Raw genomic sequence first — 16,540 nt, forward strand, 5'->3', positions numbered from 1 at the left:
TGGTCAATAAGACTTTTCAATTGACACAAACCATCAACATCAACCATTTGTCATTTGTCACCCTTTCAACCATAATAGAAAAATGGTTTCTTGGAGTGGTTTAGGTCGATCTTTTGGCATCAATTTATTTAAAAACAAGTCAATACCGTTTAAAGGACAAAATGTGAATTTTTCCACCAGCAAAATATTTAACGGTGACCATGGCCATAAGGTTATGGCACTACAACCATCGAGGTATGTCATTCCAGACGCAATGATTACCTAACCAATTTTATTAAAGGAATATTATTTTATGTTCTAATTTGGTAACACGCCTGTCTCTTTCGACTTTAAAATGCTTTTACAGATGGCAATGGCACAAATTCAAGGACATGTTGCATTATTATGCGATGATCGGCTTGATTCCCGTGACTGCTATAATTTTTTACACCAATGTTTTTATTGGTCCGGCTCAACTGGAGCCTATTCCTAAGGATTACACACCAAAATATTGGGAGTATCATCGTCACCCAATAACGAGGTTTATTGCTCGCTATATCCACAATGATCCACAGCAGGTAATTTTTTACATATTACTAACAAATAATGGAGATTATAGTTCATCGACTGCAGTTTTTTCTCAGACTCTTTTCTTTCATTATCTATAATTTATTAAATGTCTAATTGAAATTACAATAATGGTCAAGTGATAGTTAAAATTGAGAAGTAACATGCTGGTTATGACTGGAAGGAGGGATAAAGAGAGGAAAAGGAGCAACTCCTACTCACATGTACAGGAAACCTATCATTTCCGTGATAATTGAAAAACAAGATTTTGACATGCACATAATACATATGTACTTTTTACTTTAACATTAAAGTTATTAACAGAAATTATTTATATTTCAAAGTCCATAATTTTCCAAAGTATAAATGCTCTTGTCATGAAAACTATGTTGTGAATAAAAATTATCTATTTCATATTAATCAAAACAATGTTTACCATTTATAGGATTACGAAAAATTTATGCACTTCATTGATGAAGAGCATCAAAAAATAAAACTCCGTGCTTTGGAGAAGGAGATAATTAAAAAGATGTCTGAACGTCAAGACTATCAAGCATATTACTACAGACCGATGGTCAACAAATACCTACGTATAAACAAACAAGTTGGTGATGAAATCTACAACCGTCTTGGTGATGATGTTAAAGATTAAGACAACTTGGAGCTTGAACCCGGTGTAGATGTATTTAGTGATCAAGTGTATCCTGCAATGTGCTCTTGTAGATAAATAAAAGTTTTATTGTTTAATTATATTTATTCTGCATACCTTAGTTCATGTTTCTTGTGAATATAAAACCAAAAATAAATGATTATGTTAACTTTTTATCATTTCCTCAAGTTATTAAAAATATAATAAGCACTTAAGTTTTAAATATATAACTAGATGTGTTTCATAACCCACTGCAATATTCATTGGCAGTAAAGGGTTAATACATTCAGTGCCAACGCAATATTAGCTCACTTTAGCATTAACAAATAGTAGAAGCTCTGAACATATAATTTTTTGCTAGTACTAGGATTAATTCTTAAAGAATAATCTTTTTTCTTGTGTAGAGTATGCATTTACCTAAGAAAGGGAATTAAATGGTACTGTTTTGACAGTATTTTAATTATTTTATGGAATTTTAAAAGCAAATTATATATTTTAGTAATTGTTATACTTCTTTGTTATAGTAAAATTAGTAATTGTTGGGTAGGTAATTATTTTTTAATGGGAAATTAGAATCAGAAAGGGAAATTATTTTTTAACCGACTTCAAGAATCAGAAGGTTCTAAATACGTCTGTATTTTTTTATTGAAAGGGCAAAGAAAACACAGGTTATGGTAACATTGTTATTTAATTTACAGGAAATTCTAACGATTGACAATTCTTTCCGGCTTATGGAAATTTTATAAAATGTCAACACTTATCTAGTTGTAATGTGAATTGATATGATTCTACATTCCGACCTTTTATATCAATAATGTCTCTAAGTTACATGCGTTCAGATTAATTGTTTAGATCAGTGGTTCCCCCTTAAAATATTACTGGTTTTATTGAATCCCCTGCTATTGCTTGTTATTGCCAACATTCTTCATCTAAGTTTCTTCGTTCACTTTTAAAACTTCAATTTTATCCTGATAAATTCTTGCCGGTCTTCCTTAGGGGAACTCACCTGAATCATAGGTTTTAGTTAATCAATAAAATTGGAAATTTTATGATAATATGAATAGCTAACTAAAATAATTTATTTTAAATATATTTGAAGAGTAAAAGTTACAGCATGCACTATTACTTAAATTAATGCCTGTGAATTAATTCTAAATTTAAATATAAAACAATTTTATCTCAAATAATTGCTTGGTTAACTTAAAATTGTAAACTATAAATTACTTAATTATAAGATTTATAACATTTTTTATCCAGTCCATTTTTAAATCTGGCAGCAACTTTTATCGAGTAGTATCCAGAAAAATAATATACGAAAAATATAACAATTAATAAAGCTCTTAACAATATTGTTACATAAGTAAATTACATAACGATATGATTTCAATATCCCGTTCATTCAGTCTTCGCAGTTTGTATGTTTCCAACTATGACAACTACTTGTAATTAGATTGCTTTTCATATTAACTTCGTAGTTAAAACTATATACAACACTCTAATTATATAACAATTCGAAGAAGAAAATATGGCAAACCAGCTAAATTTATAACTAAAAATTGTATCTTAATAATATCCATATCGAGTTATATTCTGTTTAATATTTAAAAAGAAATTTAGTAATACTGCTAACACAATCAAAAGTTATGGCCATTTGAAAAGTCTTAGAAGTAATCTATTTACGATTCTTTATTAACGATTTCAAATCTAAAACCTAAAGACGGCTACGTTTTTTCTACTGTAAATTTTAAAACCACATCTTCATTTCGCCTTCTCTTTTTCTGCTTGTGCTGCTAACTTAGCTTCTTTCTTTGCCTTCTTCTTCTCTTCTTTTGCTAATAATTTAGCTTGCCGTTCTTCTTCCTTGGCTAGAAGCTTCGCCTGTCTTTCCTCTTCCTTAGCTTGAAGTTTAGCTTCTTTTTTCGCTTCTTTCTCAGCTTTAAGTCGTAATTTCTCTTCCTTCTTTCTCTCCGCTATTTCATTTTTCTTATTATCACTGTTTTCGTCTTTCTTGCTTTTATCTCCAGATTTTGTATTTTCGTCTTCTTTCTTTTTCTTTTCTTCTTTTTTTGGTTTTGCTTTGGGGTTATCTTTTTTCTTATCAGTCTCATTGCTTGGGTCTCTAGATCTAGGGGTTTCGTCTTTATTCAAAGGCTTGAAAGGTCGGAAGAAGTGTTGGTTGTCTTTCTGCGGAGAGGTTTCTAATTGCGTAACTATTTTCTGGGCACATCTGTAAAAAAATACGAGAACAATGTCAATTTTGTATGTTGATTTTTTGATTTAATATTGTTAAATATTAATCTTAAGTTATTAATTTTTAATTTATGCACATTTTATAATACCATGCATATCGTCGGAACATTTGGAGCGTATTTAGTACAGCGAAAGTTTGGACACTCATTGCTATCGATATAAATCTAAAACTACGGGTTATTCAAAGGAACTTTTATAAAAAACAAACAATAAACAAACTATTTCAAATGCCTATCGTATTTACATCTGTTCACTAGAGCAAACAAACTAAATACGTACATTAACGTGCCCCGCGCTCCAGTGGCACACTGCGAAAAACGTGAACCTTCAAGTCTCCCGCCACAAATATAACAAACTCTGGTACTTATAGCCACAGAAGAAATGATAGAAACCCAAGAGTTTACGGTACCCCAAGATTTTATTATAAGTTTAAGGTATTGCTCGTAAAAGTAATAGTCGATCGAAAAACTTTCTACGAGAAAGACATAGAGGCCAATCTTTGTGATCTGCTTTCAACGTGAAAGTTTTCCGTTTAAGGATGTTGGTACTCTACGTGGCGGATCCAGTATTGTAATATAAAAAAATGCAGATAACAACCTTATCCTAGTCGAGGCGCACGTGGCTACGGCGCTCTCGCGTCGTCCCTCGCGGAAGTCTCTCTGGAACTCCCTTATTGGCGGCAGCCGGCCTGATGGCTCGCCCGCCGGTCCACCAGTATAGCTGTGCATCTGATATTCTTGTAATCGAGCCTGAAAACGAAAAATGTCTACAATTAGATCTGTGCTGTGTTGCAGTAATACTGTCTTCCTTATGTGGGAAACCGTAAGAATTTACAGATCCATGACGGTTTTAGTGTAAACGTATTGTACCTTCATGCTGTTTTGCTGCGAGCGACGCAGCGCATTAGAGGCTGGTTGTCGCGGCTTGTGCGTGGCTGTGGGCGGGCGCGGTATGGCACCGAGGCACGCACCGCCGCACTTTGCTCCCCCGCATAACTTCGTGCTGCACCCGCTCACATTGCCACCGCTGTTCGATGAAACGGATGATACTCCTGGATATCGAATTGACAAATTGAAACAATAGGATGGGAATTAGTAGAAGCTTTATAACACGAGCTAATCTGTCCTTTCTGTAATATTTATTTTATCGGCAGTATAAATAGGGTGATTTGTTTCTCCTACTGTTACAACAAGCTTAAAAAGGTGGCTGATTCAAGATAATATACATTAGGTTAATAAGGCAACTAGCGCCATTTATTTCAACGTATATTTTGATTATAATCTTGAGGTATGACAATATTCACTTAACACACACGAAGAGCGTTTACTAAGCTCGAGCTTCAAAGCACCACTAGGAGTAAATAAATTAACCTGAAAGGGAGGATTCCCCGCTGGTGACGGAGTAAAGCGAGGCAGAGGCGGGTACGGAGCGCGCTCCCACAGAGTAGCTAGACACAGAGCCTGGCACGCCCCACGACTTGCCGCTGGAGCTCGACACCTGTACATTCGATTAATATTTTAATACATGACTGAGTTGCATATGTTTGTCACTTCATTATGATCATTGTTTTAAAAATAAAATTATGGAACCGTGTCTTTAATATCAATAATACATAGGTATATATATATCAATGAAGGTCGGTAATAGGCGTGCTGTATATTTAACTGTAATTAAAAATGTTGTTACCAATTGTAATTTGCATTTGAATAGTTCATACATTATTTATTATTTTAATTTGAAGAAATATAATGAATGATGTTACATAATTGTAAGCGCGCTTGGAGAAATTCTCTAAAGTAAATGATTAGTTTTCAGTTTCGCACAAGGTCTTATATTTATTTGTCCGTGACACACTTTTTTCGGAAACGTGATCTGTAAAATTTTCATTAACCGAAATAACTATTTAATTTATTTCGATTTATGCGTCGATGCTATGCTTTTTTATATTTCTTGACCCAGACCTTTTTAATCTCTTTAGCACAGAGACGAGATGACTGCAATCAGCCTGTAAGTTGTCGTAGTAAGTGTGGTTGAGTCATGCCATAATATGGTACAAAAATGCCTGAATTCCATACTTTCTCGTTATTCCCCTCTGCTCATACCCGACAATATAGACTAGCTAAATATGATCAAATGAATAACAGTAACTGAAGTTTAGTCAATTGTTTTTATACGTTTTACACGTGGTACTGACTTGCCAACTCTTGCTGGTGACCAGTCGTGGCGCCTGGCGCAGACGCAGTATCTTGGCACGACAGATGACGCAGCGCAGCGGCAGCAGGCGCTGGCTGACTGCCATCTGAATGGTCTTCACGAAGCATCGCCGGCAGACCACGCGGTGGCCGCACGGCGATGTCTGCATCGTCGCTTTCGCGTTCACGCATATTACACACTGTAATGTAAACCATAAAATTAAAAAAAAAACATAAATATTTTAATATTGAAGAATGGATTTTTTCTGGTTTGTAAATCAATTGAACAGTTCTTACAGTTAATCATCCATAAGTATTCGACCTTATTTTGATAAACATAAATGCAAAACATTTAATAGATAAATCATTTAAAAAGATAAGGACAAAATACACTTACTTCTTCTTCGGGAGATGAAGCTAACTCGGGCTCGTTTTCTTCTAGCTTATTGAGCAATTTGTCCTGGAAATAAAGAAAAGTAAGCTATAAGTAAGGGTCCCCTGTAGTAACAAAAGCGATTTTTACATCATTCTTTAGCAACAAATACCGTACTAACCGTATAAGCAATTATAAATTTGAATTGTTGTTTTACATTGATCTTAGGAGTTTGCATTTATGTTTACTTTTTAAACTTAGGCACCAACTATTTTTGATTCATAAATTAAAAAAAAACTCTTAACTATCTTGGAATTAAAATATAAAAGGTACAACAAATATAATATCTAACCTTTATTATTATATATATCGTGACATTAATGACATTTAAATTTAATTTTTATACAACAATTCAAATGTTTTATTTTAAAATAGAAACAGAATATAAAGACATACTGGATTAATGTCGACGAATTTAAAAAAAAAAACAAAAGCAATTCTCTTTTCCTATAAGTATGTAATTAATTGCAACTTTCAGCTAAATAGAGGGTTCGCTGGTTATGTATACATACATACATTTTTAATATCTCGGGAACCTCCAATAACCGTCTCCCGGTTGATTAGAGGCCGGATCTAATAAGGAGGCGGCACAACGTCTCTAACCAGCTTCTAATTAAATTTAACCGGCCCGTTACCATGTCAACGTCAAATCTATCAAGGTCTGCATTAGGGAGCGTTTACATTGAATATTTTAACATCAAAAATAACTTACATTTAACCTGTATTATATTCGTTAAAATAATGTTATAAATTAAATAAAACAAGGCAATTTGTTACCAAAAGATTTATCCGAAATAGTAATAGGCCGGTCGTATAAAAAAGGTTTTTTAAATAAAATATTCCAATTCCAATAATACAATAAATCCTTAATAAAAATTCAACTCGGAAGTTGGACAATCGATATATCAAACTCTATTGAAGGTCAACACAATATATTTCCATCAGTATTTTTTATCGGTTTTATTTAAAGATGAAAAAGATTTCCGTATATTCCGGATTAAGGTTATCGAAAATTTTAAGGTCAAACAAAAAGAAAACAGTAATTTATTTCAAAGTTATACGAGTCACGAATTTCAACATAAAATGAACTTTTTGTAATTCGCTAGAGTAAGCAAAACAAAAATATGAACTTTTAAAAATATACGTTAAATACCACGTTGTGTACATATGTACCTGCACGGTAATAGTGGGTATTACTATTACGGTAATAATGTACACACAGTAATACATAATGTCATATCGACTAATAGTTGTTTTCTTTTTTGAAACTACAATGACACTAAAGTTAATAAGTTTAAAACACACGACCCAAATTTTTATATAATATGAAAACTGTTTTATTCACGTGCACAATGGTTTGAATTAAACATCAATTTTGCAGTTTTATCTTTCCTAAGTTAACTTAAACTTCGGCATAAAATGATAAGCGTAAGTGGTGACTTACGCTATCTTTTTGTTTAATAGTTTATTATACCATGTTACGTACCGATGAAGGACTCTTCCATGTTTATTTTATTAAACGCAGAATCATCTTCAGTTTCTTTGTTATGGTCGTCATCACTTAACATAAGGCGCACCTTAACTTATTTCCGCTTTTATCAAAGTAAAGCAAAGATAAACTATTAATATTTAGTCTTAATATAGCTTTGATATATCTTAGTTTTCTATGTGCAAATAGCTTTATTATATTGTTAATCAGTTTCTAATTACAAATATTGTAAAGCCTTCGAAACTTTAAAGTAAGTCATTGAAACATGATGTAAGTACAAGTAATTGTATCTTACCAATTTATTTTTTCAATGCTTCGCTAAAAAGGTCATGAACCCAAGAACTTTTGATAGCGGCATATAAGACTAATTATGCTTGAATCGATTGGTTTCTTTATTTTGACAAACAATACATATTTGTCCATGTAAAAATTAAATTTAGAAACGTTTCGTATCGTAAGAAACTAGCCGTGAACTTTCTAAAGCAAAGAGATACATTAATTTAATTTACAACAATGATTATTTTAATAATTATAAAACGTTCAATTATTCGTTTCGTTGTGGCAACGCAATCAATTCGCTACAATTTCGCTCCGTTACGATTGTTCCAGGAGATACTATCAACAATAATTTCCTAACAACTTCTCAGAGAAGTGGCTGGCCAAAAAGGAAAAATCATTGTTTATTTTTTGTGTGAGTTATAAAAAAACTTTCTGTAACATCTAAAGGGGAGGGGGGAATAAGTGTCATAGATAATAAATGTTGAACTAATAGTGGGGACAACTTTATAATTTTTTTTTAATAAATCCTACTTTAAGTCTTGAAAAGTTATGTCAAATGAGTTACACCATTTTTTATCTATCCGAAGTTTTGTTTCCTATGCACAGATGTAACCCTTGAGAACCTAATGGCAAATTTATTTATTATCATTGTCGTTGAAAAAGACAGACATAAAAAGTTTTTGCATAATTTGTTTTTAACAATGGAGACCAATGGCATGAAAAAAGACGACTAATTAATAATTAAATTTACATAATAAGTCAATTATAATTATAAATATTATGATACAAAAAAATTAAGATCCATATTTTTATAATTTTTTTTCTCAGCCATAACTAGTTATAAGTAGAATCATGTTAAGGTCACATGATATAAAATAATTAGCTTAAATAAAATATTGCAGACAAAAATATTAAATCGAGGAACAAATAAAAGATTTCAATATCGTCTGCAAAATTGTAATTTTTTAAATATTTAATTTTAACAAATGCTCAGTCAAATTGTAATTTAAATACGACCGTCTGTAAACACGTTGCGACATTTGTCTTAGCTTTTTTTTTAGTAAATTGCGAAAGATTTACCGTTCGAGTAGACAGAAAAATAGAGAACAGTTGTTGTAGGTACTCTGTGCAATAAACATTCGTAGTAGGCTCTATTGAAAGGTACTCTGTACGTGAATCTGCTTATTCCATTTCAATTTAAAATTACGACATACAATGTCGTGGATATACGGAAGATATCAGTGTATATTGAATATATGTTAATAACAAAAAAACTCTACTTAAATTTCAATGGAATAAAAAAAGTTTTTTTTTAATGAGTCGTAGCATTGTGAGTGCGGCATTGTACTGAGTCTGTGTTCGTTAGGGGAGCATGTGGGGTCGCTCTGTGACTGTGACATGATTTTCCGACGACTCAAGAGTTTTCCTCTTGTCTCCTGTGTGTTAAGATTGCAACATGAAAGCCTCTCCGTGCACGATAATGACCTTTTTCATTGGTAAGTTCTTTATTATTTTCAGTGATAATTTAAGATTTTGAAAAAAAAAACTAAAAAAAAAGTTCAAAATATTTGATAAAATTATTGTATTGAGCTCGATATGCATTTTAATTTGTTATTTAAATTGTTATTTTAATATTTAGTTAATTATAATCAATGGTTATTCTTTTCCTGTATGCTCTTAACATAATAAGTATTACTTTATTTAATATTAGCTGTCAGCCGCGACTCCGCGCGGAATTAAATAAATCTTAATATGTTCTCTAATAATCTTAATATTTGCCTATGTGTTCTTCCAGACTATGTTCCATGTCTGTGCCAAATTTAATTAAAATCCGTTGAGCAGTTTCGGAGACACGTCCAAACATCCATCCATCCATCTAAACTTACGCATTTGTTATATTAGTAAGATTTAATACGTATATTTTACTTAAGATACAGATGTAATATTCCTATGCCAATAATATCTTTGCATAAAGTTCAGTAAACACAGATTATTACAGATTAAATGTATATGAGCAAGTTCAAACTGTTTTAAATGTGTAATTTCATTGTATTTTGGCATTAATCATCATTCATTGAGATCAAAGTCTTTTTGGTCAGAGAATAATTTTTAATCATTCTCATATTCATCAAATAAGCTTACGTAAATAACCGTGAGTTTATAAAATCAAAATGCCTATATCGTTAACCCTGTCATAATCTTTGACAAAACAGAGATAATATGTTTTAACGGAGATTTTGGTCTCAGAAACTCACGGTTATATGTTTACCAATTTACCACGATAAACATCTCAAGTATAGAGTAAATATACAAATTACTTAGCAAATTGTTGATGCACTATAATAGACTCGTGATGCATTCAGGGTTAAATGTTGACTGCAGATACTATTAATTCACGTTGTCATGGAATATTATACTCGTATAGTATACTAGCGGTCGACCGCGACTCCGTCCGAGCGGGATTAAAAAAAATAATTAGCAGCATATGTGTTCTTCCACACTTTGCTCTATATGTATACCAAATTTTATCGAGATACGTTCAGTAGTTCCGGAGATACCTTCAAACAAACATCTAACCATTCATCCAAACATTCACATTTATAATATTAGTAAGATAGTAAGAAGTGAGATGGTATTATTGTACATAATCATTACCTGTTTGTATATGAAAATAGATACATACGTAATGTGTAGCAGCTGAATAAAAATTATGCTATATACAAAAATTGCAGTTTTGTAAATTGGAACCGTAAAATTCCTCTGGATAAAAACTTGCATTAAAAGTAATATTTGTTTTATTGTTTTTATACAATTATTTTGAAAATGAAATCTCATATTTAGTAATATTAAAAAAATATATTTAATTTCAGGTATAGCAGAAATATGTTACACACCAGCTCCGATAGGCGAGTGCATCAACTGTTGTCAAAGAGATGACGGAATTGATATCCAGTACAAGCTATTCAATAGGTGAGGGTCTCCAGGGAATCTCCAGAAAAGGGAAAGGGAAACAGGGAATACACCAGACACCAAGCTTTTTCTGTTAGTTTATAATTTTACGAGCTCACGCTCTTGGTATTAATAAAACTTAGTAGCCCAAGTTCGTTCAGACTATGTTCTATATGTTTGCCAAATTTCATCAAGATCTGTTTTAGTTTTAGAGATACTCCTAAAAAACATCCATCAAAACATTCGCATTTATAATCTTACTAAAATTAGGCATTTCATAAACTCATATTTATTAATACCAATATGGCGATTTGTCTTCAATAGTTTGTAAAATGTCACGACAAATCAATGATTCTTTGAGATCAAAATTTACCAGCAGTTTTGGTATGCCATGTTGTGATTATGTTCAGTTCAGTTTTACAAGACGTTATTCCCATGAAACCAAATTAACATTGTTTTATGAAACAATGTACTAATAATTTAAATGTACACAAATTCTTTGATTATTCATAACATTACGGCATCTTTGACCTTGGATCTCGTGCGTAACAAGAACAGTTTTTATTTTAAGAATACATATGCATACAGTTTTTATAGCATAAGATGGTAATCCGATCAGTTAAGACCACCGAATAACTAACTAAAATAATAAATAAATTGTATAAAATTATATAGCTATCTCGGATTTTAAAGTAAGAACGAGAGGGATAGTTACATATTTGAGTAATTCAGAAACTCACTGATGAGTAACAAATAAAATGTATTGCGATGAACAAACCCGCACATGACTAGCGTATTTATCTATATACGGCTCAGTCATACTTAAATTGGGTAGGCTTTGTGCCCCTCGGTAGGGACCTATAAAACCTGACGACGATAAGAATCCTTACTAATATTATAAATGCAAAAGTAACTTTATCTGTCTGTCCATGTTTCACGCAAAAACTACTAGACCGATTTAAATGAAATTTGGTACACATAGAGCCTGACAAAGGACATAGATTACTTTCTAACGCAGAAAAGAGGTTGTAAGGGCTGGAAAAGAGGATTGGAAATTTGTGTACCGTGATTTTTACAGATAGAAGCTTGAATACTATATAAAATAGTATTATTATTTGATTTCAGAGCGCATCCCACGACGTTCCATACAGTCCCATCAAATAACCTGACAGAATTGTCGAGAACTGATTTCGACATCTCGAAGCCAACCGTCATCTATGTAATGGGCTTCTCGGAGGCTATCACAGGACCAAGCACTATAACAATGAGAGATGGTAAGGAAAGAGTATTCCTTTTTAAGATAATAGTGTTTGAATATTACATTACAAAATAATATTTAACTAATCCAATAATTCCTGATTTGGTCCTGGTGGACATCTTGGGCTGCTAATAATTAATTTAACAGTAGGGTAAATTTAAAATTATCAAAACCAGCAAAATATTGAAAGGAGTCTACGCCAAAAAAACAGTTGTTAATCTTTGACACAAATTATTATCTCCCTTATTAAGTTAAGAATTTGTATAATTAAATATCAAAATCATATCTAAAAAATCTCTTCCGCAGTTCACTTAATTTAATTTACTGTCAAAAACCAGTATAATAAATGCAAAGTCAAAGTGGAAACTTATATTGGATGAAATGCGTTGCCAAAATTTTATCAAGTCTTACACAGCATTAACAAAGTTTTGAAGTTTCAAAGTAAATTTGTCAAGTATCGAAAAGTTTCGATAAAGTTTTATAATATTTGATTTTTGATGAAGCAGTTTTTAAATGGAACTTTCTTAGGCCCTTCGCACACAAGGCGACATAAATCGTCGATATTAATATCGTATGGTTGCGTCGCGAGGATCACGTTGCGTAGGCTGCGTAACCATAACGTTGAATCGTCGACGCGAATCGTCTAGTAAACGCACACCGACTATATGTAGTTGCTATGCCTGTAGCATACAATATTAGTTTCGATCATTTACGTTGCCTTGTGTACAAAGGACCTAACTGGGTAAAATCTTAAACTCTTTAAAATGTGCAAGAGATAAGTACAGATTGTTTTGGCATCTATTTCTTATTTAAACTTGGAACCAAGTTTAGCTATTGAAAATTGTGGTCTATATCGGCTTATTAGCTTTCTTTGTTTTAAAGTCTTTATTGCGTATTAATTTTTTTTGTCGAAATTAGGCATAATCTATTTCACTCATTCGTTGTATATAATTATTATATTATATTTAAACGCAGATTGGTGTTTCTTTTTCAGAATATCTAGCCACCAGTGATTGTAACTTTATATCTGTGGACTGGTCACGTCTTATGCCATTCCCTTGGTAAGTAATTCTATTTGTTTGTTTAACCGTAGAATTCCATTTCCTAGACACGTGTATTATTAAGTATCGTAGTGTCTCTATATCAAAAATAATTATAGGTTACGTATAGGAATTCTACAATAAGTGTTTGAAAATAAAACTGAAATAATGTTGATCCTACAACTACGGAATAGAATCATTGTCAGAAATGTTGAACAGAAGGTAATAAATCTTTATTTAAGAGTCCAACGTTCTGAGTGTAGACAAAAATGGTACGCTTGGGAATCTCAGTTGTAGACGCTAGTATGCGGATTTTATTTATTGCGTCTTTATGGTAATATTTCTCAGTTTCCCGCATATGTACGATGGGCGTGAACATGACAGATGTCTTTTTTGTCTATTCTAACTTTACTTCGAGATTGAATTTGCTTTCATTAGTATCGAAGTAAACAAAATGATAACTAGTAGACCGATGACTTAGCAGGAAGTTTTTATAAGACTTTATATTGTGGTAGGCATTAAAGAAGGCCTATCGAGCAGTGGACTGACACAAGATGACGATGATGATGATTTTAATTTTAAGATTCTAAAAGATACTTAAATAATAAAACTTTTGTAATTTATTCTTCAGGTATGTTACAGCAGTTAAGAACACTCGGTACATGGGAGTGAAATTAGCCGACTTTATACAGTACTTGGACTCTGTGGGCGCGAGGGCATCATCATTACACGTTGTCGGATTTTCTTTAGGCGCTGAAGCTGCGGGATTCGCGGGAAAGATGCTGAAATCCAGAGGTCTACAAATAGGCAGGATAACTGGTGAGAATATTTTAAAAACGTCTTACTCTAATTAGTTAGAAATGTTAGTGTTAGATTAAAAATATTTCTATTTTGAAGAGTTTCAAGTTTTTACTTAATTTATAGAGTAAATCAATTCAAAAGTTATTGTTGTCGTTTAAGTTAAAATTAGTTTACTTACACTAAAACACAGTCGTGTTTGTAGAAATACAATTGAATTGTAGTCAACTTTAGTGTAGTTAAATTAGATTTGTAAGTTTTTGCATTTATTTTTGTTAAAGTAACTAAGTTTGTAGTTTGTTTCTATCGTGCGTTACAGTTAATCTCGGATTTAGGTTCACCCGCGAATTTATTATTCTCTTTATACTTTACGTAGTAAAAAGCTTTGTTTCCTTTTCAGCCAAAGAGCTGTAATCCTCTTTATGGTTTGGATTTAAAAATTAAAAACCACTGCGGTAATCTGAAAGAATATAAAGAAACATATAATTCCAAATGCATATAAGCATTTTAAATATCCTTATAATACATTTGAGTTTAATTTTTCCATAATATCTTTAATCACCAGCTAAAAGCATATCTTTCGAGTAAAAATACAATGTCCGGGAATCAATAAATTTAATTTATATTCTGCTCCGAAAATTATAATCTTATTATGACAAAACTTATTAAGTCTTAAAATTGGATTAATCTTTCCCAGGTTTGGATCCTGCCTACCCAGGTTATACGTTCACGAACACAGATGGCCACCTGTCCAAGGGTGACGCCGCCTTTGTTGACGTCATTCACACGAATCCCGGGATCTTTGGCTTCCTGACTCCTATTGGTGATGTTGACTTTTATCCCAATTATGGGTCTTGGATCCAGCCGGGATGCTGGGTTGATCAGCTCGTTAAGAATATGGAGGTGAAATATATATGTAAGTAAACATTTGAAAATGCTGTTTATATTAAGCTATATATGTTGCAGAAGGAATCGGTTATAACATAAAATATCAAACACTATTCCTAACTTATGTTTGGTAGCATTTTAGGTTAGCCACTACGCATTCTAACCTAGAATAGAAAATATGTTGAGTTTAAAAATTGGCGCGAAATAATGAATTTTCAAAAACTGTTGCACGTTTAACTTGAATTTGGTCTTTTTTATTCTTAACGATATTTTGGTTTAAGGAAGTGTTAATTGAAGTAAAAACAACGCAGTGTCTTTCTATGTCTTAATAATGAAATGTCAAAAAGTACGCAATCAACCAAGGGTTTGCAGTACATGTTTAGAACAAAGAAGATTCGAGTTGCGCACCCTTCATTATCCCAGTACGAGATAAAACTGTCGTAACAGGGTTTCGGCTGGATGCGATCGATGCTCTGACGTCACAGCGCGGATGCTGCAAAGCGGGAGGGGGATACACAGTAGACGCCGTGGGAGGGGGGTACTACAAGCAACGCCAAATACGATTATTTGTGTTGAAGGAGCTATTACTATTACGTTTTATGGGCCGTATCGCTTACACAAGATATTTAATGATTTGTTAACTTATATTTGATTGTGTAACTTTATCCATACTAGTCTTTTTTATTTTAAGTTTGATTTGTGCCAAGGAAGTCCAATTTATTGCCACATTTTTGCCACACGGTTGGACAATGCTAGAATTTAAAGGAAAAATTTTATTAATCCTTATATTTTGTTAAGATCTTAAAGTCGTGCACGGAGATGGAAACAGTTTTTAATCTCGCCTTTTTATCGAGATCTCAGAGTGTTTGAACTTTTAACTCATAAAGCACCTTTGGGAGCAGAACTGCAGGTCGCTGCATGCCCCGCCTGGCTTTAAGCCAAATACCGTACAATGTCCAAATGTCAATAGCGGATTTCTTATCGCACAGTCGTTTCGACCACGATGTAAAAATTTTTGGGCTTTATCCAGGTCACATTTTTTTTCTTTAAAATAGGTATATGACCTTCGTCACAAATTGATTTTGTCAAATACAATGTTGGATTATAAAGATCGAAAGAGTTCAAATATGATTTAACTTCACCAACTCTGCCCTGCGGCGTCGCTAACCGCCTTTAGGTTAGAATAATGGCTATTGTGTAATTTCTCAAATCATTTATTCCGACAAGCAGTTTCAACTTTATCAGGATAGTTTTAATTTAGTGCCCTAATAAATTAAGTTCTGTATCTTCAGATGGTTGCAGCCATATTCGAGCGTGGCGGTATTACGCGGAGTCCCTCAGGAACCCAACTGGATTCCCCGCTACGCTGTGCAAGACATGGCGGAACCCCACGAGTAACTGCGGCTTCAGTGTTGACGGATATATGGGAATAGGAGCTCAACCACCGTTAGTATTAGAATGCAATATCTTTCTGATAACTAATTTGTCATGGGATATCAACTGCCAACACCGTGAAATATATTTATCTCTCTGTTTTATAAAAGAGAATGGTGAGGGATGCCAATATGTTACATGTGTCACTACAGTCGAATCGCAGAGATTGAAAATTACGTAATGATTTTTTTTTTCAGGATCAAAGGGATAATGTACTTGGAGACGAATCAGTATTCACCGTTTGCGAGGAATGGACCATAAATAATTAAGATTGTTGTTGTTGAATAGTTTTTACTGTTTTAAATATATTTCCGTCTGCTATATCTCTCTACAAT

General features: G+C 32.7%; 3 protein-coding genes across 4 annotated transcripts in view; 2 read left to right on the forward strand and 1 right to left on the reverse strand.

Annotated features, from left to right (window-relative positions):
• The first annotated feature begins 62 nt into the window (after nt 1-62).
• On the forward strand, nt 63-1,369 carry ND-SGDH (NADH dehydrogenase (ubiquinone) SGDH subunit). The gene is given in 3 exon segments (NM_001312570.1): nt 63-234; nt 347-557; nt 992-1,369. Coding segments are annotated over 3 exon segments (570 nt in total). The 5' UTR covers nt 63-82; the 3' UTR covers nt 1,199-1,369.
• Nucleotides 1,370-2,221: 852 nt separating this feature from the next.
• The window catches only part of LOC106126811 (inner centromere protein A), a 40,089-nt gene continuing 25,770 nt past the window's right edge, over nt 2,222-16,540 (reverse strand). The window contains exons 1-7 of one of the 2 annotated variants that reach the window (XM_013324681.1): nt 6,192-6,301; nt 6,035-6,097; nt 5,640-5,837; nt 4,816-4,942; nt 4,315-4,496; nt 4,043-4,194; nt 2,222-3,422 (exon numbers count right to left, since the gene is read on the reverse strand). In XM_013324681.1, the coding sequence (XP_013180135.1) occupies nt 2,954-3,422; nt 4,043-4,194; nt 4,315-4,496; nt 4,816-4,942; nt 5,640-5,837; nt 6,035-6,097; nt 6,192-6,248 (1,248 nt within the window). In that variant the 5' untranslated portion in view covers nt 6,249-6,301 and the 3' untranslated portion in view covers nt 2,222-2,953. Of the gene's footprint in view, nt 3,423-4,042; nt 4,195-4,314; nt 4,497-4,815; nt 4,943-5,639; nt 5,838-6,034; nt 6,098-6,191; nt 6,302-16,540 lie in introns of those variants that run through there. The other variant, XM_013324679.1, reaches the window with a different exon arrangement.
• Nucleotides 9,191-16,533, forward strand: LOC106126812 (inactive pancreatic lipase-related protein 1). Its single transcript, XM_013324682.1, has 8 exons — nt 9,191-9,334; nt 10,709-10,808; nt 11,913-12,061; nt 13,040-13,106; nt 13,717-13,904; nt 14,581-14,799; nt 16,064-16,217; nt 16,403-16,533. The coding sequence occupies exons 1-8, from the start codon at nt 9,295-9,297 to the stop codon at nt 16,464-16,466; spliced, it is 981 nt and encodes a 326-aa protein (XP_013180136.1). The 5' UTR covers nt 9,191-9,294; the 3' UTR covers nt 16,467-16,533.

Source organism: Papilio xuthus, unplaced genomic scaffold (assembly GCF_000836235.2).
Source record: "Papilio xuthus unplaced genomic scaffold, Pxut_1.1 DF824992.1, whole genome shotgun sequence".
NCBI lineage: Eukaryota > Metazoa > Arthropoda > Insecta > Lepidoptera > Papilionidae > Papilio > Papilio xuthus.